Source organism: Hemitrygon akajei, chromosome 17 (genome assembly GCF_048418815.1).
Source record: "Hemitrygon akajei chromosome 17, sHemAka1.3, whole genome shotgun sequence".
Taxonomy (NCBI): Eukaryota; Metazoa; Chordata; class Chondrichthyes; order Myliobatiformes; family Dasyatidae; genus Hemitrygon; species Hemitrygon akajei.
The window spans coordinates 35,230,959-35,254,988 of NC_133140.1; the positions used below are offsets into that span (position 1 = coordinate 35,230,959).

The window sequence follows — 24,030 nt, forward strand, 5'->3', positions numbered from 1 at the left end:
CCTCCCATAGATGCTGTCTGACCTGCTGAGTTCTGCCAGCATTTTGTGTTTTTACACGTTAAATAAATGCACTTTCCTGCTCTCCTTGTTCTGTTGAGAATTATTTAATCTGTTCATATGTTCATGTTTACTTCAGTTTGATTATTAGCGTTTTCAAATACGTTAGAAGATTTTAAGAGGCGTTTGGATAGGCATATGGAAGTAAGGGAGATGGAGGAATGTGGACATTGTGATTTTGGAGGGATCGGTGTTTGGGTGTTTTTGGACGGGTCGGCATTTGGGTGATTTTGGAGGGGTCGGCGATTTGGTGATTTTGGATGGATGGGTGTTTTTGGAGGGATCGGTGTTTGGGTGTTTTTGGACGGATCGGTGATTTTGGAGGGATCGGTGTTTGGGTGTTTTTGGACGGATGGGTGTTTTTGGAGGGATCGGCGTTTGGGTGATTTTGGAGGGATCGGCGTTTGGGTGATTTTGGAGGGATCGGCGTTTGGGTGATTTTGATTTGCTTTTTAGCTGGTTCGGCACAACGTTGTGGGCCAAATGGCCTCTTCCTGTACTATGCTCTATGTTCCATGTTTGCGCCTGTGAACGTTCTGCCAGTTGTCGGTTCCTCGTGGCTGTTTGCACTGTTGTCTTGTAAATTGTTGGTTGCTATCATGTTGTGCGTTATGGTATGGTCCTGTTTTTATGCTTGGCAACAAACCATGATCAGTTCTGCTAGGTTTCATATGATTCTGATTTATTTAGAGATACGGACCGTAACAAGTTCTTTCGGCTCACCAAGCCTCGCCGCCCAGCAACCCACCGATTTAACCCCTGGTCTAATCAGGGCAAATTACAATGACCAATTAAGCTACGAACCGGCACGTCTTTGGACTGCAGGAGAAAACTGGAGCTCCCGGTGGAAACCCATGCGCACACAAGGATAACGCACAAGCTTTCTTAGAGGACGCCGGAACTGAACCCCAAACCACGACTCCCTTAGCTGTATTAGCGTTGCAGTAACAGTGCGTTACCCTGGCCATGATTAGGTTTAATAAACTCTTCAAACGCACGTTTTCCAGACATGGGGTCAAATACATATTTTATTATACGCCAACTAATGGATAAACTAATGGCCTAGACTTCAATGGCCATTTCTCTGGTTCCAGCCAAAATGTTTTAACCGCATGATGCATCCATAATTATCGTTAGCCTAAACTTCTGCCTCCCTAACTGCTGTTAACAGGCTGCCTCTCACTCTCCTTCATTATCAAGCATTCCCTTCACAGAAGAACGCCCTTAGCAAACCAAGAATATTCTTCCACCTCTTCCTCTTCAAAGTTCTTCAATAGGAAGTCACTTCTCCAATTATTGCTCTCCTCTTAGAATTATTGTTTGAATCTCAATCTTTCAGCGTCAATAAGAACGATCTCTGAAAAATACAATTACTCCTTTGTTCCTTCTCAGCTCATGCCCTTTCGTTTAGCTGCTTTGCTGTTGTCCACTAGGACGGTTTCGTTTGATCTACCAAAAGTTTACCCTACGTTTTACCAGGTTAACCGAAGCGTCACCTAAAATACTAGTGCCTATTTCCCTAAATCTGCTAACGATTTCCAGTTCAGCCTAATCTGAATTGCAACAAGGGCGAACAGAAATCTCTTCCAACAATGAACTGAGTGAAGCAGCCAACCCTATCCCCTCACCCGCAAGGTCGATAAAGACCTCACAATCTTTATGTCATTTCTGACCCCACAGTTCACTTTTTCATCAGAAGGGTCTTGTTTCCATCTGTATTTCGTTGTACAACTTCACCCAAGCCGAAGCTCGTCCGCTGCCCAAATTTCCAGCCGTTGCTCTCTTCGCCATATTGGCTGGATTTCCTGCGGCTGCTTTCCATGAACTGTTTTAGCCAAATGTTTCGTTCCGGATCACAAAACATCACTCACCCCCCTAAATCCTCCTCTTTCCTGCTCGACTCTAAGAAACTGTCATTATTGATTGTAGACCCCGTCCATCTCTGCACTTTGAACATTTGCATCGTCAATCCTAGTCCGATTGCACAATTTTATTGAGGATGATAGCAACGAAATATTTTCCTGTATCGTAGTTGCTGCGCGATTAGGTTAGAGAGAAGGTCAGAGAGGCGCTGCTCACGCTGCGGAACTGTACTTGCGGAGGCCAGTTAAACGCGGTCTCAGTTCAGCCGTTTGCTTTGCGGTCAGTGTTGGTTTTGAAACTCGCTGAAATGCCAACTTTGGAAGAAACTGAGAGCGGCAGCAGTTTAGTTCTAGGCTTGTATGGGTTCATCGCTGCGGCTTTCGCGGCGGCAGTGGTCATCCATTTCCTGAAAACTAACGCGAGTTTGAACTTAAACTGCTCCATTTGTATACAACTGCTGCTGCTGTTTCTCGGTTCCCGTCTGTTTTACAGTCATCTACCGCAGTACGCTGGGGTCGTACTTTTCGCTCTGTGTTCTTACCTGGTTTTCCGATCCATCCGTTCCAATGCAATTCTTTCTCCGCATGGGAAGGCTGTTCTTATAACGGGTAAGCAAAACTGTATATTCGCGTCTCGCAGGATATTGCGGTAGATTGTCATTTTCATTCAAAGATAACTTAGCTTTGTTAAATTAAGTAACAACCTACATTTATTCATCTATTTATGCCAAATGTTTCACGGACTAAAACTAACGACCTCTGCCCCTGGCATAATCCCTCCTATTTGAATCGGAGCCGCACCTTTTGTGGGTTATGATTTGTGTCACTGAGACGTGCTTTTCCCTTCTCCAGCTCTGAATCCCTTTTGCCAACCAACTTTCCAGCTCTTGGCTTCTTCCCTCCCCTCCTGTCTTCTCCTACTATTTCGGATCTCCCCTCCCCCTCACAAATCTCTTACTATCTCTTTTTTCAGTTAGTCCTGACGAAGGGTCTCGGCCCGAAACGTCGACTGTACCCTATAGATGCTGCCTGGCCTGCTGTGTTCCACCAGCATTTTGTGTGTGTTGCTTGAATTTCCAGCATCTGCAGATTTCTTCATGTTTGTGCGTTTGATTACGTGTCTGCTATCTGCGTTTGGAAAAAAAAATGTTTTTATTGGTACCTTATCTTTGGGCCTGACCAGTGCAGTCTGTTGCACGGATTGGTGTCTATAGTGGAGACGACGATAGTGTGCTGATAGGTGTTACGAATGTGCCACAGCTCTGAGGGGCCGAAGGGTGCGGGGTAGCCCCCTCCTTTGTGAGAATCGCAAGATCACTATTAAGTCAGTTCGGGGACACAGGAAATGAGAGAAAGACATGCAGAATCCACAAAAGGGTTGGAATGTGTCCTGGCCTCCGAAAGGCGGACCCATTGATACCGGCTATTGTCTCTAGGAGACGGACTTGTGTATTGCATCCTGCACGATGCATCGAAGCCCCCCCAGGCAATGAACCGAGGGGGGAGGTTGGTGGAGGGATTGCATCATCCCAACCTGATCGACATCTGCGACCCTGTGAGTCAGGATAAAAAGAGGGTCTGGGGGAACAGCCCGTCAGACGCACCAGAAGAAACGCTAGCGATCCCGTAATAGCGAAACCCGGTGGAAGGCCACGTGCGTCCACTTCCATTTGCCCCGGAATCGGTGACCTTTGCCACGGAAAGACGGTTTTTAGCTAACAACGGGGAACTCAACTCCCAACGACTCTCGAAGGATTGACATCATAAAAGGAATCGGCAAGTTTTTCTCTAAATCTCTCTCTCCCCAACGGCTGCAGCCTGTATGAATTATATATTTCCATCGGACAATTCATTATCCCCTAGCCAACGATACAGCTTATTTCTTATTGATTATTATTATACCCGCACCTTTAGATTTAGTATTGACGACGTATAGTATCTGTATATTTGCATTGATATTATTTTTGTGTCTTTTTACTAATAAATACTGTTTAAAAATAGTATCATCAGACTTCAACGGACCTCTCTGTCTTTGCTGGTAAGTGACCCAGTTACGGGGTACGTAACATAGGGAACTGATCTTGAATCCGGGACAGAAGCTTACCAAGAGCAATATAATCAGAGCAGCGTGACGAAGGGGGCGGGATGCAGATCCCAGGAAGCGCACTGTGAAGGATTTGTTGCGAGCTCTGCATACACCCGAGCAGCTTTCCACAGTGGGTGAATGAATCCCAGGGGCTCCGCCTTTCTGATTGAGAGCCCGGCCAGTGAGGGAGGACGCTCGCAGGGGTGGCAATAGGTAGCCTGTGGTGTCGCATGTTTCCATTCAGAAAAATCAATACAGTACCGGGCCATACTTCTGTGACGTTTGAAAGCTTTAAGTTTTTTTAGTCTCCGTTCCTGATGTTGACATTTTAGAATAATTTCGAAATGAAGTCAAATCCACATCATACTCTAGGGAGGCCGTAAAAACAACTTGCTATTGTACAGGGAGGGCCGGTTCCATCCCAGCTGCATCGGTTCTTCCCGGGGGAGGGGGGGGTAAAGGGACAGGGATAGCAGCAATCACACGGGGAGCGGCTGGGGAAGGGGGCCTGGCTGAGGCGGGCAAGGTGGACCGGGGCGACTGGTCTTCTCTCTCTGACTCGGTAGTCTAATCGGATGGCCAGCGAGATTGGAGCCCAGACAGTCCGTGTCGTCTCTCGCGGCCAACTCATCCTTGATCTGATCCGAGAGGCCCTGCCGAAACACCTCTCGTAGGGCCTCGTCACTCCCCCCGGAGTCTGCGGCCAAGGTCCGGAACTCGATGGAACACTTCGTGACGCCTGGCAGAGAGCAAGCGGTCGGCTCACGGCATCCTTGCCGCAAATGGATTGCTCGAAAACCTCTCTCATTTCCGTGACAAAGGAGGGGTAGGAGGAACAAACCTCCGGCCGGTTATCCTACACCGTGGTTGTCCAAGCCAAGGCTTCCCCTCGTAGCAACCCCATGATGTACGCTATCTTCGATCTGTCGGAAGCGTTGGTACGTGGCTGCAGATCGAAAACCAGGGAGCATTGGGGCAGGAAGGCCCGGCACCTGCCAAGGTCCCCAGCGTAGGGTTCAGGCTCGGGCACAGGCGGTTCTCGAGAGGATGGGATTGTGGACTCTGAGGCCGAAGCCATCCCGAGCAGAGCGGTTTGGGTAGCCGGGGATCTCAGAGGGGGTGGGGAGGCCACAGTGGAGACCTGGTCCATTCGTTCACTGACCTTCTGCACGTTCATAGTTAGCGTCCGAAGGTTGTCTGTGATCTCCCGAAGCACTTGATCATGGGCGCCCAACAGGTAGCCCTGGCTGGTCAGGGCCTCTCGTACGGGATCTGCTGGGTTCATAGCGGCCAGTTCGTTCTGTTACACGGGGGCGACGGAGGAGAACCCAAGCGCAGGACACTGGCATGTCGACTCAGTTGGAGAGGCTGTCGTAGACCTGAACGTAGAGCAGGAAACCAGGGGGATCTTGACAAGGAGTAGGGATTCACAGGGATTCTCTAGAACTAGGGCGGAACTTAGAATTGCTGATTTCAATCGGAATAGGGAAGGATGTATCACACAAGGATTGACCAACGAACTGGCAACCTGTGACAGGGTCGTCCTCGTTTTTATTTCCCAGTCTCTGATTGAAAGCCAAATGTACGGTAATTGGGTAACTAGCAGCAATTAACTGAAATTGGGGCATGATCAGGGAGAAAGGAGTGTTAAAGGGGAACGGCCGACCGGAACCATGATACACTCCTGTATGCCCTCTCGTCTCCATCGGAGATTCTACCAACAACAGCTGAATCATCAGCAAATTTATAGGTAGTATTTAAGCTATGCCTAGCCACACAGTCATGATTACAGAGACTTGGCTGGCACCAGGGGAGGAATGGATTCCCAATATTCCTGGATTTCAGTGCTTTAAAAGGGATAGAGTGGGGGAGAAAGGGGAGGAGGGGTGGCATTACTGGTCAGGGATACTATTACAGCTACAGAAAGGATGGGTAGTGTAGCAGGATCCTCTTTTGAGTCAGTATGGGTGGAAGTCAGGAACAGGAAGGGAGCAGTTTACTCTACTGGGGGTATTCTATAGGCCCTCTGGTAGCAGCAGAGATACTGAGAAGCAGATTGGGAGGCAGATTTTGGAAAGGTGCAAAAATAACAGGGTTGTTATCATGGGTTACTTTAACTTCCCTAATATTGATTGGCACTTGATTAGTTCCAAGGGTTTAGATGGGGCAGAGTTTGTTAAGTGTGTCCAGTATGGATTCCTGTCACAGTATGTTGACAGGCCGACTAGGGAGCATGCCATACTAGATCTAGTATTAGGTATCGAACCAGGTCAGGTCACAGATCTGTCTGTGGGTGAGCATCTGGGGGACAGTGATCACCGCTCCCTGGCCTTTAGCATTATCATGGAAAAGGATAGAATCAGAGAGGACAGGAACATTTTTAATTGGGAAAGGGCAAATTATGAGGCTATTAGGCTAGAACTTGCGGGTGTGAATTGGGATGATGTTTTTGTAGGGAAATGTACTATGTACATGTGGTCGATGTTTAAGGATCTCTTGCAGGATGTTAGGGATAAATTTGTCCCAGTGAGGAAGATAAAGAATGGTAGGGTGAAGGAACCTTGGGTGACAAGTCAGGTGGAAAATCTAGTCAGGTGGAAGAAGGCAGCATACAAGGATCAGATGGGTCTATTGAGGAATATAGGGTAGCAAGAAAGCAGCTTAAGAAGGGGCTGAGGAGAGCAAGAAGGGGGCATGAGAAAGCCTTAACGAGTAGGGTAAAGGAAAACCCCAAGGCATTCTTCAGTTATGTGAAGAACAAAAGGATGACAGGAGTGAAGGTAGGACTGATTAGAGATAAAAGTGGGAAGATGTGCCTGGAGGCTGTGGAAGTGAGCGAGGTCCTCAATGAATGCTTCTCTTCGGTATTCACCACTGAGAGGGAACTTGATGACGGTGAGGACAATATGAGTGAGTTTGATGTTCTGGAGCATGTTGATATTAAGGGAGAGGATAAAATACATTGGAGTTGTTAAAATACATTAGGACGGCTAAGTCCCCGGGGCCTGACGGAATATTCCCCAGGCTGCTCAACGAGGCAAGGGAAGAGATTGCTGAGCCTCTGGCTAGGATTTTTATGTCCTCGTTGTCCACGGGAATGGTACCGGAGGATTGGAGGGAGGCGAATGTTGTCCCCTTGTTCAAAAAAGGTAGTAGGGATAGTCCGGGTAATTATAGACCAGTGAGCCTTACGTCTGTGGTGGGAAAGCTGTTGGAAAAGATTCTTAGAGATAGGACCTATGGGCATTTAGAGAATCATGGTCTGATCAGGGACAGTCAGCATGGCTTTGTGAAGGGCAGATCGTGTCTAACAAGCCTGATAGAGTTCTTTGAGGAGGTGTCAAGGCAGGTAGATGAGGGTAGTGCAGTGGATGTGATCTACATGGATTTTAGTAAGACATTTGACAAGGTTCCACACAGTAGGCTTATTCAGAAAGTCAGAAGGCATGGGATTCGGGGAAGTTTAGCCAGGTGGATTCAGAATTGGCTTGCCTGCAGAAGGCAGAGGGAGAAGGGTGGAGGGAGTACATTCAAACTGGAGGGTTGTGACTAGTGGTGTCCCACAAGGATCTGTTCTGGGACCTCTACTTTTCGTGATTTTTATTAACGACCTGGATGTGGGGGTAGAAGGGTGGGTTGGCAAGTTTGCAGGCGACACAAAGGTTGGTGGTGTTGTAGATAGTGTAGAGGATTGTCAAAGATTGCAGAGAGACATTGATAGTATTGTTACGTATCTGTGACACGTGACAGTGGTGTACTTGTCACGTGACAGGTGTTGAAGCTATACTGGACTTGAGGTAATGGTCTTGTAATGGTGGAGTGATGTCATTTTTCTGCCAGTAGAGGTCATGTGACAGGTTTTTTTTACAGGGTATAAAAGGAGGACCCCTCCCTGTGAGGAGGGGCAGTTCGTGGTTGGATTTGCCATTTTGACTTCATGCCACTGCGTGATTTAATGTTATGACGCAGTTTAGTTGAAAGATAAAGTTTTATTTAATGCCTAAAGTTTAAAAGGTCATTGCCAGCGGTTTCTTTATAATACTGCCAGTTGAGAATCAGTGGAGAGTGAAGATCGGAGTTGGGGAGCTGAAAGATCGAGGAAAGTCGATTTTGACAGTGAAACAGGTTCAACCTTGTCTGATCCTCATTCAGAAGGAATTCGTTGACTGTCCCCGTGTTAACCCCTGTGAATAGCAGAAAGGATTAGGAACAGTTTTGTAAAGGAAAGGTCAGTGCCTTTAAGCCGTTATGTTCCATCTTCGTAAAATTCTTCGTGGGAAAAGTTCGATTTGGGAACCGAAACAACACGACGTGAAAGAGAATTTAAATCGTCTTAAAAAGTCTCTCCCTTAAATGGACTGTAAGCATTTTGAACTTTTGCAATACTACTTTGAAGAACTGTTTTTGCAACATCGCTTTAAGAACTGTTTAAGCTTTATCGCTTTAAGAACTGTTTAAGCTGCCGCACAGCAGCTGATTTCCGGTTACGTTAGTGATTTGTTTACTTTTGGGGGGTTTGTTTTTCAGTGTTTAATAAACATTTTGTTTGTTATAAAACCCCTGTCTCACTCATATATTTATTGTTGCTGAGTCCGTAACAGTATGCAGAAGTGGGCTGAGAAGTGGAAGATGGAGTTCAACCAGGAGAAGTGTGAGGTGTAACACTTTGGAAGGAGAAACTCCAAGGCAGAATACAAAGTAAATGGCAGGATACTTGGTAGTGTGGAGGAGCAGAGGGATCTGGGGATTCATGTCCACAGATCCCTGAAAGTTGCCTCACAAGTAGATAGGGTAGTTAAGAAAGCTTATGGGGTGTTAGTTTTCATAAGTTGAGGGATAGAGTTTAAGAGACGCGATATAATGATGCAGCTCTATAAAACTCTAGTTAGGCCACACTTGGAGTACTGTGTTGTTACGTACTCGTGACACGTGACAGTGGTACCCTTGTCACGTGACTGGGATTGAAGCTCTACTGGACTTGAGGTAATGGTCTTGTGATGGTGGAGTGACGTCATTTTCCCACCAGTAGAGGTCATGTGACAGGTTTTTTTTACAGGGTATAAAAGGAGGACCCCTCCCTGTGAGGAGGGGCAGTTCGTGGCTGGATTTGCCATGTTGACTTCATGCCACTGCGTGATTTAATGTTATGACGCAGTTTAGTTGAAAGATGAAGTTTTATCTAATGCCTTAAGTTTAAAAGGTCATTGCCAGCAGTTTCTCTACAATACTGCTAGTTGAGAATCAGTGGAGAGTGAAGATCGGAGTTCGGGAGTTAAAGATCGAGGAGAATCGATTTCGACGGTGAAACAGGTTCGACCTTGTTTGATCCTTATTCGGAAGGAATTTGTTGACTGTTCTCGTGTTAATCCCTGCGAAATAGCAGAAAGGATTGAGAATAGTTCTGTAAAGGAAAGGTCAGTGCCTTTAAGCCGTTTCGTTTTGTAAATTCTTCGTGGGAAAAAGTTCGATCTTGGGAACCGAAGCAACACGACGGAAAAGAGAATTTAAATCGTCTTAAAAAGACTCTCCCTTAAATGGACAGTGAGCATTTTGAACTTTTAGCAATATTACTTTGAAGAACTGTTTTTGCAACATCGCTTTAAGAACTGTTCAAGATGCCGCACAGCAGCTGACTCCCGGTTACATCAGTGATTTGTTTACTTTTGGGGGGTTTGTTTTCAGTGTTTAATAAACGTGTTATTTGTTATATAAACCCCTGCCTAAATCATATATTTATTGTTGCCTGAATCCGTAACATAAATATGGGGGCTGCGTCCGGATTGGATCATTTGAGTTTAAATGCTTGTTAAATTTTGAGTCGGTGTTTTGGAAATGGGGAATGCTTGATTCTTTTGTTTGATTGGCTTGTGAGTGGTATTCGGCAACAATGGATATTGATGAGTTTCTGGTTTCGCCAGGTGCGGAGTTGTTAGCAAAGGCGAAAAAAACTGAGGTATCTGAGATAGCTAGTAGATTGCAACTTGAAGGTACTTTGAAGACTACATCAAAGGCTGTAATACAGAGAAAAATCGCGTCACACTATGTGGATTCGGGTGTTTTTGATGAATCGACTTTAGAGTCGTTTCCAATAAGTAATCTGGAGATGCAGTTGAAAATCGAGCAAATGAAGTTGGAGCATTGTAGGTTAGAAGCTGATCAGAAAAAAAGGGAATTTGAATATGCAATGACGGAATTAAGGTCTGGGAATCAGTCTTCTGGTTCTAAAAAGCCGTTTGTTGCTAGTCAAGAAATTAAATTGGTCCTTCCATTTAGTGAAACAGAAGTGGAAAGATATTTCCAACATTTTGAAACTATTGCTCGGATGTCAGAGTGGCCGAAAGATAAATGGTCAGTGTTGTTACAGAGTGTAATCAAAGGCAAAGCACAAGAAGTTTATACAGCTTTAACTGCTGCGCAAGCACTTGATTATGATATTGTGAAGATGCATATTCTAAAAGCATACGAATTAGTCCCAGAAGTGTATAGAGAAAGATTCAGAAGTTTGAAGAAGTCTGTGGAAAAGACTTAATGTGGAATTTGCCTATGATAAAGCTGTGTGTTTTGAGAGATGGGTTTCTTCTAAAAATGTAAATGAGGACAATGATACATTGAAAGAGCTGATTTTAATGGAGGAATTTAAAAGAAGCATTCCTGTTGAAGTAAGGACCTACTTAAATGAGAGGGATACTGATAAATTGCAGGACTGTGCTAGATTAGCTGATGAGTATGTTTTAATCCATAAGAATAAATTTCCTCAGGGCAGAATTTTTAAGAGGAAAAATAACATGGAGACTCAAGGTAAATCAGAAATTAAATCAGAAGTTAATGAGAAAGGTAAGGAGGAAGGAAAACCTGTGAAGGAAAGACAGTTTGGTCTTATTTGTAACTATGTAAGAAACCTGGCCATGTAATAGCTAACTGTTTCAGATTGAGAAAGAAAGAGAAGGAAGCAGTTCCAGATGCTTGTGTGCAACATACTGAAGCACCTGTAAAATTACAGGGTTTGATAAACACAAATGAGGTTTTGTTAGAGTCTGACCAAGTTAAAAAGGGATATGATCATTTTATAACTGAAGGATTTGTATCCTTGAAAGAAGGATCTACTCTGGTGCCAATGAAAGTCCTTAGGGATACTGGAGCTTCTCAATCACTGATGTTAGACAGTATATTGAAGTTTAATGAAGAGTCTGATACTGGTGAGGTAAATTACATAAGAGGTGTTGGGAGTAATTTTATGCCTGTACATTTACATAAGGTAAATTTAAAGTGAGGGTTAGTTACAGGATTTGTTAAAGTAGGATTACAGCATAGCTTACCTGTGAAGGGTATTTCTTTATTGTTAGGTAATGACTTGGCAGGTGGACAAGTTTTTCCTGAAGTGCATTTGACAATGGAGTCAGAGGAACCAGAGATGAATTCTAACACAGATTCTTCCTGTGTTGTGACTAGAGCTATGGCTAAAAAGATTGATGCGTAGAATGAGGTTGTTACTCATGACTGTTCAACTCAGGATTCGAGTTTTGAGAATGTGTCAGAGACTTTCTTACCTTCGTTGTTTGAACAAGATTCTTGGAGTAAGTCTGACTATGAAGATTTATCTCTGTATCGGAAGGAGATGATAGTAGAGCAGAATAGAGACCCTGAGATTATAAAATTAAGAGAACAAGCTTTACTAGATAGTGAAATTGAGAAGGTGCCAGTAGGATATTACTTGGAAAAAGGAGTGCTGATGAGGAAGTGGAGGTCACCTACAATTCCTGCAAGTGAGGAATGGAATATTGTTTACCAGGTAGTTGTCCCTAAAGTTTATCAAAATGAGATTTGGACTTTAGCTTATAGTCAGCCTTTAGGTGGACATCAAGGGGTAAGGAAAACTGTGGACAAGATTTTAAAACATTTTTACTGGCCTGGTCTAAGAAAAGATGTGGCGATGTTTTGTAAAACACGCCATACTTGTCAAATTGTGGGTAAACCAAATCAAGTTACACCAGTAGCTCCATTACAACCTATTCCAGCATTTGGTGAACCGTTTTCTAAAGTTATTGTAGATTGTGTTGGTCCCTTACCAAAGACAAAAACTGGTTATCAGTATTTGTTGACTATCATGTGTACTTCGTCTAGGTTTCCAGAGGCAGTACCACTTAGGAATATAAAAGCTAAAACTGTGACAAAGGCCCTTATAAAAGTCTTTACTTATTTTGGATTACCTAAGGAAATACAAACTGATCAAGGCAGTAATTTTATGTCTGGATTGTTTCAACAGATAGTTTATAAATTGGGAGCTAAGCAAATCACTTCATCTGCATACCATCCAGAATCGCAAGGTGCCTTGGAGAGGTTTCATTCTACCCTCAAGAATATGATTAGGACATATTGTGTGGAAAATGAGAATGATTGGGATGAGGGTATAAACTTACTTTTATTTGCAGTAAGGGAATCGGTACAGGAATCTTTAGGTTTTAGTCCATTTGAACTTGTGTTTGGGCATAGAGTTAGAGGACCTTTAGCTTTATTAAAAGAATAGTGGATTAGTAAGGAAATACACACTAATTTGTTGGACTATGTTTTGAAATTTAAGGACAGGTTACATAAAGCTTGTAGCTTAGCCAAGGAAAATTTAAAATTGGCTCAAGAGAAAATGAAAACTTGGTATGATAAAGAAGCTAGGATGAGGATGTTTAAGCCTGGAGATAAGGTGTTGGTTCTTTTCCCAGTGCAAACGAATCCCTTACAAGCTAAATTTCATGGTCCTTATGAAATTGTGTCTAAAATCAATGATGTGGATTACGTGATTAAAAACTCCAGATCGTAGAAGGTCAACACAACTTTGCCATATAAATATGATAAAACCATATTATGAGAAACCATCTGATACTCTGACTGTTGTGGTTAGTGAGAATGAGTTTGATGTAACTAGGAATATGATAGATGATTCATCTGAATTTCATTCTAAATCCAACATTGTTTCTGTTAGGTTACCAAATTCAACCATTCTGGAAAATATTGATGAGAAATTAGCACATTTACAGCTAGAGCAGAAACAACAGATGAAGGAATTAATTTTTAAATATAAGGATTTGTTTCCAGATGTTCCGAGAAGGACTACTATAGCTTCACATGATGTAGATGTTGGAGATACCAAACCTATCAAACAACGCCCATATAGGATGAACATAGAAAAATGTGAACTTGCTGAGAAAGAAATTAAATATATGTTAGAGAATAATATTATTAGGCATTCTAACTCGAATTGGAGTTCACCATGTGTTATGGTGCCAAAACCAGATGGTAGTATTAGGTTTTGTACAGACTATAGGAATGTGAATGCTGTAACAAAACCAGATGCATATCCAATTCCTAGAGTCGATGATTGTGTAGATAAAGTTGGAAAAGCAAAGTTCCTTACAAAGATTGATTTATTGAAAGGGTATTGGTGTGTTCCATTAACGGACAGAGGTAGAGAGATTTCTGCATTTGTAACTCCATCTGGGCTATATGAATATAATGTTCTTCCATTTGGGATGAAGAATGCCCCAGGTACTTTCCAGAGGATGATTAACTCTGTGATTCAGGGATTGAAAGATACTGATGCTTATATTGATGATTTAGTGACAGGAAATGATACTTGGGAAGCACACATTATTGCGGTGGAGAAATTGTTTGAAAGGCTTTCAAAAGCTAACTTAACTATTAATTTAGCTATGAGTGAATTTGGACATGCTACTGTGACTTACCTTGGTTATGTTGTGGGTCAAGGTAAGGTAGCTCCTGTTCAGGCAAAAGTTCGGGCAATTTTAGAGATTCCCACTCCAATGGGGAAAAAAACTCTCAGAAGATTCTTGGGAATGGTAGGATATTATCGAAAATTTTGTAAGAATTTTGCTAATGTTGCCCTTCCATTAACTAACCTTTTGCAGAAGAATGTGGAGTTTGTGTGGACAGTGCCTTGTCAAGAAGCATTTGAAAAATTGAAAACAATGTTATGTCAACAACCTGTGCTTAAGGCACCTGACTTTGAAAAACCTTTTTCATTAGCTATAGATGCTAGTGATGAGGCTGCAGGAGCAGTATTGATGCAAAGGAATGAGGGTGATGAGGTTGATCATCCAGTAGCTTACTTTTCTAAGAAATTTAATAAGCATCAAAGAAACTATTCGACAATAGAGAAAGAATTGTTATCTCTTGTTTTAGCTTTAGAATATTTTGAGGTATATGTTGGTACAACTCAAAAAACACTTATTGTTTACACTGATCATAATCCGTTAGTTTTTCTGAGTAAGATGAAAAACAAAAACAGGAGATTATTAAATTGGGGTTTGATGTTACAAGAGTACAATATTGTGATAACTCACATTAAAGGTAAAGATAATGTGGTTGCTGATTGTCTATCTCGATGTTGAAGGTACAATGTAATTTTTTTTATAGAGTGGTTTTTTTTCAATTGTAGCACTCCTACTGTATTGTGAGTTGTAAGATGTTATATGATGGTATTGTATATTGTGTATGTTATAAAATTTATACATTTGTTTTTCTTGTAAATTATTTTTGAAATTTTTGTTCTTGTCAGACCAAAAATGTTTTTTTTGGAGGGAGGTGTTACGTACTCGTGACACGTGACAGTGGTACCCTTGTCACGTGACTGGGATTGAAGCTATACTGGACTTGAGGTAATGGTCTTGTGATGGTGGAGTGACGTCATTTTCCCGCCAGTAGAGGTCATGTGACAGGTTTTTTTTACAGGGTATAAAAGGAGGACCCCTCCCTGTGAGGAGGGGCAGTTCGTGGCTGGATTTGCCATGTTGACTTCATGCCACTGCGTGATTTAATGTTATGACGCAGTTTAGTTGAAAGATGAAGTTTTATCTAATGCCTTAAGTTTAAAAGGTCATTGCCAGCAGTTTCTCTACAATACTGCTAGTTGAGAATCAGTGGAGAGTGAAGATCGGAGTTCGGGAGTTAAAGATCGAGGAGAATCGATTTCGATGGTGAAACAGGTTCGACCTTGTTTGATCCTTATTCGGAAGGAATTCGTTGACTGTTCTCGTGTTAATCTCTGCGGGATAGCAGAAGGGATTGGGAATAGTTCTGTAAAGGAAAGGTCAGTGCCTTTAAGCCATTTCGTTTCATAAATTCTTCATGGGAAAAAGTTCGATCTTGGGAACCGAAGCAACATGACGGAAAAGAGAATTTAAATCGTTTTAAAAAGACTCTCCCTTAAATGGACTGTGAGCATTTTGAACTTTTGGCAATACTACTTTGAAGAACTGTTTTTGCAACATCGCTTTAAGAACTGTTCAAGCTGCCGCACAGCAGCTGATTCCCGGTTACATCAGTGATTTGTTTACTTTTGGGGGGTTTGTTTTCAGTGTTTAATAAACGTGTTATTTGTTATATAAACCCCTGCCTAACTCATATATTTATTGTTGCCTGAATCCGTAACAGTGTCCAGTTCTGGTCACCTCACTATAGGAAGGATGTGGAAGCATTGGAAAGGGTACAGAGGAGATTTACCAGCTTGCTGCCTGGTTTAGAGAGAATGGATTATGATCAGAGATTAAGGGAGCTAGGGCTTTACTCTTTGGAGAGAAGGGGGATGAGAGGAGACATGATAGAGGTGTACAAGATATTAAGAGGAATAGACAGAGTGGACAGCCAGCACCTCTTCCCCAGGGCACCACTGCTCAGTACAAGTGGACATGGCTTTAAGGTAAGGGGTGGGAAGTTCAAGGGGGATATTAGAGGAAGGTTTTTCACTCAGACTGGTTGGTGCGTGGAATGCACTGCCTGAGTCAGTGGTGGAGGCAGTTACACTAATGAAGTTTAAGAGACTACTAGACGGGTATATGGAGGAATTTAAGGTGGGGGATTATATGGGAGGCAGGGTTTGAGGGTCGGCACAACATTGTGCTGTACTATTCTATGTTCTATACAGAGAGTAGAGCAGTGGGCTAAGCACACACCCCTGAGTTGCACCAGTGTAGATCATCAGTGAGGGGCAGATGTTATTACCAATCCGCACAGACTGTGGTCTTCTGGTTAGGAAGTTAAGGATCCAATTGCAGAGGGAGGTACAGAAGCCCAGGTTCTGCAACTTCTCAATCAGGATTGTGAGAATGATGGTACTAAATGATGAGCTATAGTCGATGAACAGCATCCTGACATAGGTGCTTGTGTTGTCCAGGTGTTCTAAAGCCACGTGGAGCCATTGAGATTGCATCTGCCGCTGACCTATTGTGGCGTTAGGCAAATTGGAATGGGTCCAGGTCCTTGCTGAGGCAGGAGTTCAGTCTAGTCATTACCAACCTCTCAAAGCATTTCATCACTGTAAATGTGAGTGCTACTGAGCGATAGACATATTGAGCATATCTACGTGAAATGTTACTGCAGGAAAACAGCAACCATCATCAAAGATCCTCACCACCCAGGCCATGCTCTTTTCTCACTTCTGCCATCAGGTAGAAGGTACAGGTGCCTCAGGACTCGCACCACCAGGTTCAGGAACAGTTACAACCCTCAACCATTGGGGTCGTGAACAAAAGAGGACAACTACACTCATTCGGTTTCTGCTGTAAACACAACTAATGATCTCACTTTAAAGACGTCATTTCGTGCTCATTATCTAGTGCTATTTATCTGTGTTTGCATTTGCTCAGTTCATTGTTCATTGATCCTGTTTACACTACTGTTCTGTAGACTTGCTGAGAACGCCCACAGGAAGAAGAGTCTCAGAGTTGTATGTATAGTACTCTGATAATAAATATTACTTTCAACTTTGCACTTTAAGCAGACTAACAGAATGCATTTGGCCCTGAACTGGCGTGACCATGCTGTTTGTTTATTCAAAGCTACTCTGATAACATATTTTAATTTGAACTTTGTGCTTTAAAGTACCAATGTAGCGGTGTGCTACACGCAGCGCTGAAATAAGGACACGGAGTCAATGAACTGCAGTTACAAAAAGATTTTATTCGAACTTTGCGGCCTCGCTTTAAAGCCTTCCTGATCCCGCCCTCCCCGGGCGCGGATGCTGCAGGGGGCACGTATTCACAGTCCTGTCCCGCGCGCAGGCTTTTCCCCTTGCTGGTGAAGCAGACTTGGCACCCTTTTGGGACTGGTCTTTATGCCGGCGCGCTGGCTATTTGTGAGCCGGTTCGAGTGTGCTAGGAAGTGGGTCGCCACATAACCCCCCCCCCCAGAACCGGCGATACACCCCCCAATGTCCACAGTCTGGGCCAGACCCTGTTTGGGAGGTCGGCCTCTGCGCCGCGGTGCCGGAAACTCGACCGGTTGCGTCACGTCCACATGGGCCGGTTTGAGTCGGTCCACTGTGAAAACCTCCTCCCTCCCCCCAACGTCCAGCACGAACGTGGACCTGTTGTTTCTGATCACCGGAAACAGCCCCTCGTAGGGCCGCTGTAGCAGTGCCCAATGCCCGCCCCTTCATACAAACACAAACTTACAGTTCTGCAGGTCTTTGGGTATGCAGGTCGGGTTCTGCCCATGCTGCGAAGTGGGTATGGGGGCCAGGTTGCCGAGCCTCTCGCATAGTCTGCCCAGGACTGCTGCGGGTTCTTCCTCGCGCCCCCTTGGGGCTGGTATGAACTCCCCTGGGACGACCAGGGGCGTGCCGTACACCAATTTGGCCGATGAGGCATGCAGATCTTCTTTGGGCGCCGTGCGGATTCCGAACAGGACCCAGGGAAGCTCGTCCACCCAGTTAGGTCCTCGCAGGCGGGCCATGAGAGCCGACTTTAGGTGACGGTGGAAACGCTCCACTAGTCCGTTCGACTGTGGGTGGTAGGCAGTTGTGTGGTGCAGCTGTGTCCCCAAAAGGCTGGCCATAGCTGACCACAGGCTGGAGGTGAATTGGGCGCCTCTGTCGGAGGTAATGTGGGCCGGTACACCAAAGCCAGACACCCAGGCGGTGATCAGTGCCCGGGCACAAGATTCGGAGGTGGTGTCGGTAAGCGGGATTGCCTCTGGCCATCTGGTGAACCGGTCCACGATAGTGAGGAGGTGCCCCACTCCACGCGACACTGGCAGGGGGCCCACAAGATCCACATGAATGTGGTCGAAACGCCGGTAGGTGGGGTGGAACTGCTGCGGCAGAGCTTTGGTGTGCCGCTGCACCTTGGCTGTTTGGCAGTGCATGCACGTTTTGGCCCATTCACTGACCTGCTTGCGGAGTCCATGCCAAACGAACCTGCTGGAGACCATCCGGACGTGTTGTCCTGATGGAGGGGTGCGCCAAGTTGTGAATGGAGTTGAAAATGTGCCGCCGCCAGGCTGCCGGGATGACGGGACGGGGCTGGCCAGTGGTGATGTCACAGAGTAGGGTCCTCTCACCTGGGCCTACGGGGAGGTCCTGGAGCTGCAAACTGGAGACTGCGGTTCTGTAACTAGGGATCTCCTCGTCTGCCTGCTGCGCCTCTGCCAGCGCCTCAAAGTCTACCCCTTGGGAAAGGGCATGAATGTTAGGGCGAGAGAGAGCGTCTGCCACGACATTGTCCTTACCCGAGACGTGCCGGACATCCGTCATGTATTCAGAGATGTAGGACAGATGGCGCTGCTGGTGGGACGACCAGGGATCGGACACCTTCATGAATGCAAAGGTAAGCGATTTGTGGTCCATGAACGCAGTGAAGGGCCTACCTTCTAAGAAGTACCTGAAATGCCGGATTGCCAGGTATAGCGCCAACAGTTCCCGGTCGAAAGCACTGTATTTGAGCTCGGGTGGCCGCAGGTGTTTGCTGAAAAACCTTCCAGGTCGACCAGCAGGCTGTGAGACCGCCAAAAATCCGCGCCCAGGAGCGGTTGGGCTACGGCGGCCAGTGTGAAGTCCCACGTGAACCGGCTGGAGCCGAACTGTAGTTGCACCGTACAGGTGCCGTAGATCCTTACTGTGCTGCCATTCACGGCCCTCAGGGGGGGACCCAGTGCCCTGTTGCGGGTGTCGTAACTCGTCGGAGGTAAGACGCTGATCTCGGCACCGGTGTTGACCAAATAACAGCGTCCCGACCTCTTGTCCCACACATACAGGAGGCTATCCCGATGGCCAGCCGCCGTAGCCATCAGCGGCGGCTGGCCCTGGCGTTTCCCGGGAACTTGCAGGGCGGGCAACAGCGGCGGGCTTCTGCGCCCCACCACTGGTGGTAGAAGCACTATTGTTCGTTGGTCTCCTCACCCCTCCCTCTGGGGTTAGTGGGCTCTGCTGCCGGGCCTGGTCTGGTCTGCAGCTGGGAGAGTGGCCTGGTGATCTGTGCGACGGATGCCCCACTCTCCTTCTTGGCTTTCCACAGCAAGTCCGCCCGGGCTGCCACCTTCCGGGGGTCGCTGAAATCCGCGTCGGACAGCAGCAGGCGTATGTCCTCAGGCAGCTGCTCCAGGAATGCCTGCTCAAACATGAGGCAGGGCTTGTGTCCTCCGGCCAGAGACAACATCTCATTAATTAAAGCCGATGGTGGTCTGTCCCCCAAACCATCCAGGTGCAGTAAGCGGGCAGCTCGCTCACGCTGTGAGAGTCCAAAAGTCCTTATGAGCAGGGCTTTGAATTCCATGTATTTGCCGTCCGCCGGGGGAGACTGTATGAACTCCGCAACCTGGGCCGCTGTGTCCTGGTCGAGGGAGCTCACCACGTAGTAGTAACGCGTGTCCTCCGAGGTTATCTGCCGAATTGGGCTTCTGCTTGCTGGAACCATAGGTGAGGTCGCAGGGTCCAGAAGCTCAGCAGTTTCAACGAAACCGCACGAACAGATGCGGCGTCGGTCATCTTCGGCCCAAATATCGTTTGGGCCGTCGGGGTCACCAATTGTAGCGGTGTGCTACACGCAGCGCTGAAATAACGACACGCAGTCGGTAAACTGCAGTTACAAAAAGATTTTATTCGAACTTCGTGGCCTCGCTTTAAAGCCTTCCTGATCCCGCCCTCCCCGGGCGCAGATGCTGTAGGGGGCGCATATTCACAGTCCTGTCCCGCGCGTGGATGCTGTAGGGGGCACGTATTCACAGTCCTGTCCCGCGCGTGGATGCTGTAGGGGGCACATATTCACAGTCCTGTCCCGTGCGCGGATGCTGTAGGGGGCACGTATTCACAGTCCTGTCCCGTGCGTGGATGCTGTAGGGGGCAAGTATTCACAGTCCTGTCCCGTGCGTGGATGCTGTAGGGGGCACGTATTCACAGTCCTGTCCCGCGCGTGGATGCTGTAGGGGGCACGTATTCACAGTCCTGTCCCGTGCGCGGATGCTGTAGGGGGCACGTATTCACAGTCCTGTCCCGCGCGTGGATGCTGTAGGGGGCAAGTATTCACAGTCCTGTCCCGCGCGCGGATGCTGTAGGGGGCACGTATTCACAGTCCTGTCCCGCGCGCGGATGCTTTAGGGGGCACGTATTCACAGTCCTGTCCCGTGCGCGGATGCTGTAGGGGGCACGTATTCACAGTCCTGTCCCGCGCGCGGATGCTGTAGGGGGCACGTATTCACAGTCCTGTCCCGCGCGCGGATGCTGTAGGGGGCACGTATTCACAGTCCTGTCCCGCGCGCGGATGCTGTAGGGGTCACGTATTCACAGTCCTGTCCCGCGCGCGGATGCTGCAGGGGGCACGTATTCACAGTCCTGTCCCGTGCGCGGATGCTGCAGGGGGCACGTATTCACAGTCCTGTCCCGCGCGTGGATGCTGTAGGGGGCACGTATTCACAGTCCTGTCCCGTGCGCGGATGCTTTAGGGGGCATGTATTCACAGTCCTGCCCCGCGTGCGGATGCTGTAGGGGGCACGTATTCACAGTCCTGTCCCGTGCACGGATGCTGCAGGGGGCACATATTCACAGTCCTGTCCCGCGCGTGGATGCTGTAGGGGGCAAGTATTCACAGTCCTGTCCCGTGCGTGGATGCTGTAGGGGGCAAGTATTCACAGTCCTGTCCCGTGCGCGGATGCTGTAGGGGGCACGTATTCACAGTCCTGTCCCGCGCGCGGATGCTGTAGGGGGCACGTATTCACAGTCCTGTCCCGTGCGCGGATGCTGTAGGGGGCAAGTATTCACAGTCCTGTCCCGCGCGCGGATTCTGTAGGGGGCACGTATTCACAGTCCTGTCCCGCGCGCGGATGCTTTAGGGGGCACGTATTCACAGTCCTGTCCCGTGCGCGGATGCTGTAGGGGGCACGTATTCACAGTCCTGTCCCGCGTGCGGATGCTGTAGGGGGCACGTATTCACAGTCCTGTCCCGCGCGCGGATGCTGTAGGGGGCACGTATTCACAGTCCTGTCCCGCGCGCGGATGCTGTAGGGGGCACGTATTCACAGTCCTGTCCCGTGCGTGGATGCTGTAGGGGGCAAGTATTCACAGTCCTGTCCCGTGCGCGGATGCTGTAGGGGGCACGTATTCACAGTCCTGTCCCGTGCGTGGATGCTGTAGGGGGCAAGTATTCACAGTCCTGTCCCGTGCGTGGATGCTGTAGGGGGCACGTATTCACAGTCCTGTCCCCCGCGTGGATGCTGTAGGGGGCACGTATTCACAGTCCTGTCCCGTGCGCGGATGCTGTAGGGGGCACGTATTCACAGTCCTGTCCCGCGCGTGGATGCTGTAGGGGGCAAGTATTCACAGTCATGTCCCGCGCGCGGATGCTGTAGGGGGCACGTATTCACAGTCCTGTCCCGCGCGCGGATGCTTTAGGGGGCACGTATTCACAGTCCTGTCCCGCGCACGGATGCTGTAGGGGGCACGTATTCACAGTCCTGTCCCGCGCGCGGATGCTGTAGGGGGCACGTATTCACAGTCCTGTCCCGCGCGCGGATGCTGTAGGGGGCACGTATTCACAGTCCTGTCCCGCGCGCGGATGCTGTAGGGGGCACGTATTCACAGTCCTGTCCCGTGCGCGGATGCTGCAGGGGGCACGTATTCACAGTCCTGTCCCGCGCGTGGATGCTGTAGGGGGCACGTATTCACAGTCCTGTCCCGTGCGCGGATGCTTTAGGGGGCATGTATTCACAGTCCTGCCCCGCGTGCGGATGCTGTAGGGGGCACGTATTCACAGTCCTGTCCCGCGCGTGGATGCTGTAGGGGGCACGTATTCACAGTCCTGTCCCGTGCACGGATGCTGCAGGGGGCATGTATTCACAGTCCTGCCCCGCGCGCGGATGCTGTAGGGGGCACGTATTCACAGTCCTGTCCCGCGCGTGGATGCTGTAGGGGGCAAGTATTCACAGTCCTGTCCCGTGCGTGGTTGCTGTAGGGGGCACGTATTCACAGTCCTGTCCCGCGCGTGGATGCTGTAGGGGGCACGTATTCACAGTCCTGTCCCGAGCGTGGATGCTGTAGGGGGCAAGTATTCACAGTCCTGTCCCATGCGCGGATGCTGTAGGGGGCACGTATTCACAGTCCTGTCCTGTGCGCGGATGCTTTAGGGGGCACGTATTCACAGTCCTGTCCCGTGCGCGGATGCTGTAGGGGGCACGTATTCACAGTCCTGTCCCGCGCGCGGATGCTGTAGGGGGCACGTATTCACAGTCCTGTCCCGTGCGCGGATGCTGCAGGGGGCACGTATTCACAGTCCTGTCCCGTGCGCGGATGCTGCAGGGGGCACGTATTCACAGTCCTGTCCCACGCGTGGATGCTGTAGGGGGCACGTATTCACAGTCCTGTCCCGTGCGCGGATGCTGTAGGGGGCACATATTCACAGTCCTGTCCCGTGCGCGGATGCTTTAGGGGGCACGTATTCACAGTCCTGTCCCGTGCGCGGATGCTGTAGGGGGCACGTATTCACAGTCCTGTCCCGCGCGCGGATGCTGTAGGGGGCACGTATTCACAGTCCTGTCCCGCGCGCGGATGCTGTAGGGGGCAAGTATTCACAGTCCTGTCCCGTGCGTGGATGCTGTAGGGGGCACGTATTCACAGTCCTGTCCCGTGCGCGGATGCTGTAGGGGGCAAGTATTCACAGTCCTGTCCCGCGCGCGGATGCTGTAGGGGGCACGTATTCACAGTCCTGTCCCGCGCGTGGATGCTTTAGGGGGCACGTATTCACAGTCCTGTCCCGCGCGCGGATGCTGTAGGGGGCACGTATTCACAGTCCTGTCCCGCGCGCGGATGCTGTAGGGGGCACGTATTCACAGTCCTGTCCCGCGCGCGGATGCTGTAGGGGGCACGTATTCACAGTCCTGTCCCGCGCATGGATGCTTTAGGGGGCACGTATTCACAGTCCTGTCCCGCGCGCGGATGCTGTAGGGGGCACGTATTCACAGTCCTGTCCCGCGCGCGGATGCTGTAGGGGGCACGTATTCACAGTCCTGTCCCGCGCGCGGATGCTGTAGGGGGCACGTATTCACAGTCCTGTCCCGTGCGCGGATGCTTTAGGGGGCACGTATTCACAGTCCTGTCCCGCGCGTGGATGCTGTAGGGGGCAAGTATTCACAGTCCTGTCCCGTGCGTGGTTGCTGTAGGGGGCACGTATTCACAGTCCTGTCCCGTGCGCGGATGCTGTAGGGGGCACGTATTCACAGTCCTGTCCCGCGCGTGGATGCTGTAGGGGGCAAGTATTCACAGTCCTGTCCCGTGCGCGGATGCTTTAGGGGGCACGTATTCACAGTCCTGTCCCGTGCGCGGATGCTGTAGGGGGCACGTATTCACAGTCCTGTCCCGCGCGCGGATGCTGTAGGGGGCATGTATTCACAGTCCTGTCCCGCGCGCGGATGCTGTAGGGGGCACGTATTCACAGTCCTGTCCCGCGCGCGGATGCTGTAGGGGGCACGTATTCACAGTCCTGTCCCGCGCGCGGATGCTGTAGGGGGCAAGTATTCACAGTCCTGTCCCGTGCGCGGATGCTGCAGGGGGCACGTATTCACAGTCCTGTCCCGTGCGCGGATGCTGCAGGGGGCACGTATTCACAGTCCTGTCCCGCGCGTGGATGCTGTAGGGGGCACGTATTCACAGTCCTGTCCCGTGCGCGGATGCTTTAGGGGGCATGTATTCACAGTCCTGCCCCGCGTGCGGATGCTGTAGGGGGCACGTATTCACAGTCCTGTCCCGTGCGCGGA

General features: G+C 48.4%; 1 protein-coding gene across 1 annotated transcript in view; it reads left to right on the plus strand.

The window, feature by feature from the left end:
- The first annotated feature begins 2,110 nt into the window (after window positions 1-2,110).
- LOC140740595 (11-beta-hydroxysteroid dehydrogenase type 2-like) overlaps window positions 2,111-24,030 on the plus strand; it is a 117,669-nt gene continuing 95,749 nt past the window's right edge. The window contains exon 1 of the mRNA XM_073069884.1: window positions 2,111-2,528. Coding sequence (XP_072925985.1) covers window positions 2,228-2,528 — 301 coding nt within the window. The 5' untranslated portion in view covers window positions 2,111-2,227. The remainder of the gene's footprint in view (window positions 2,529-24,030) is intronic.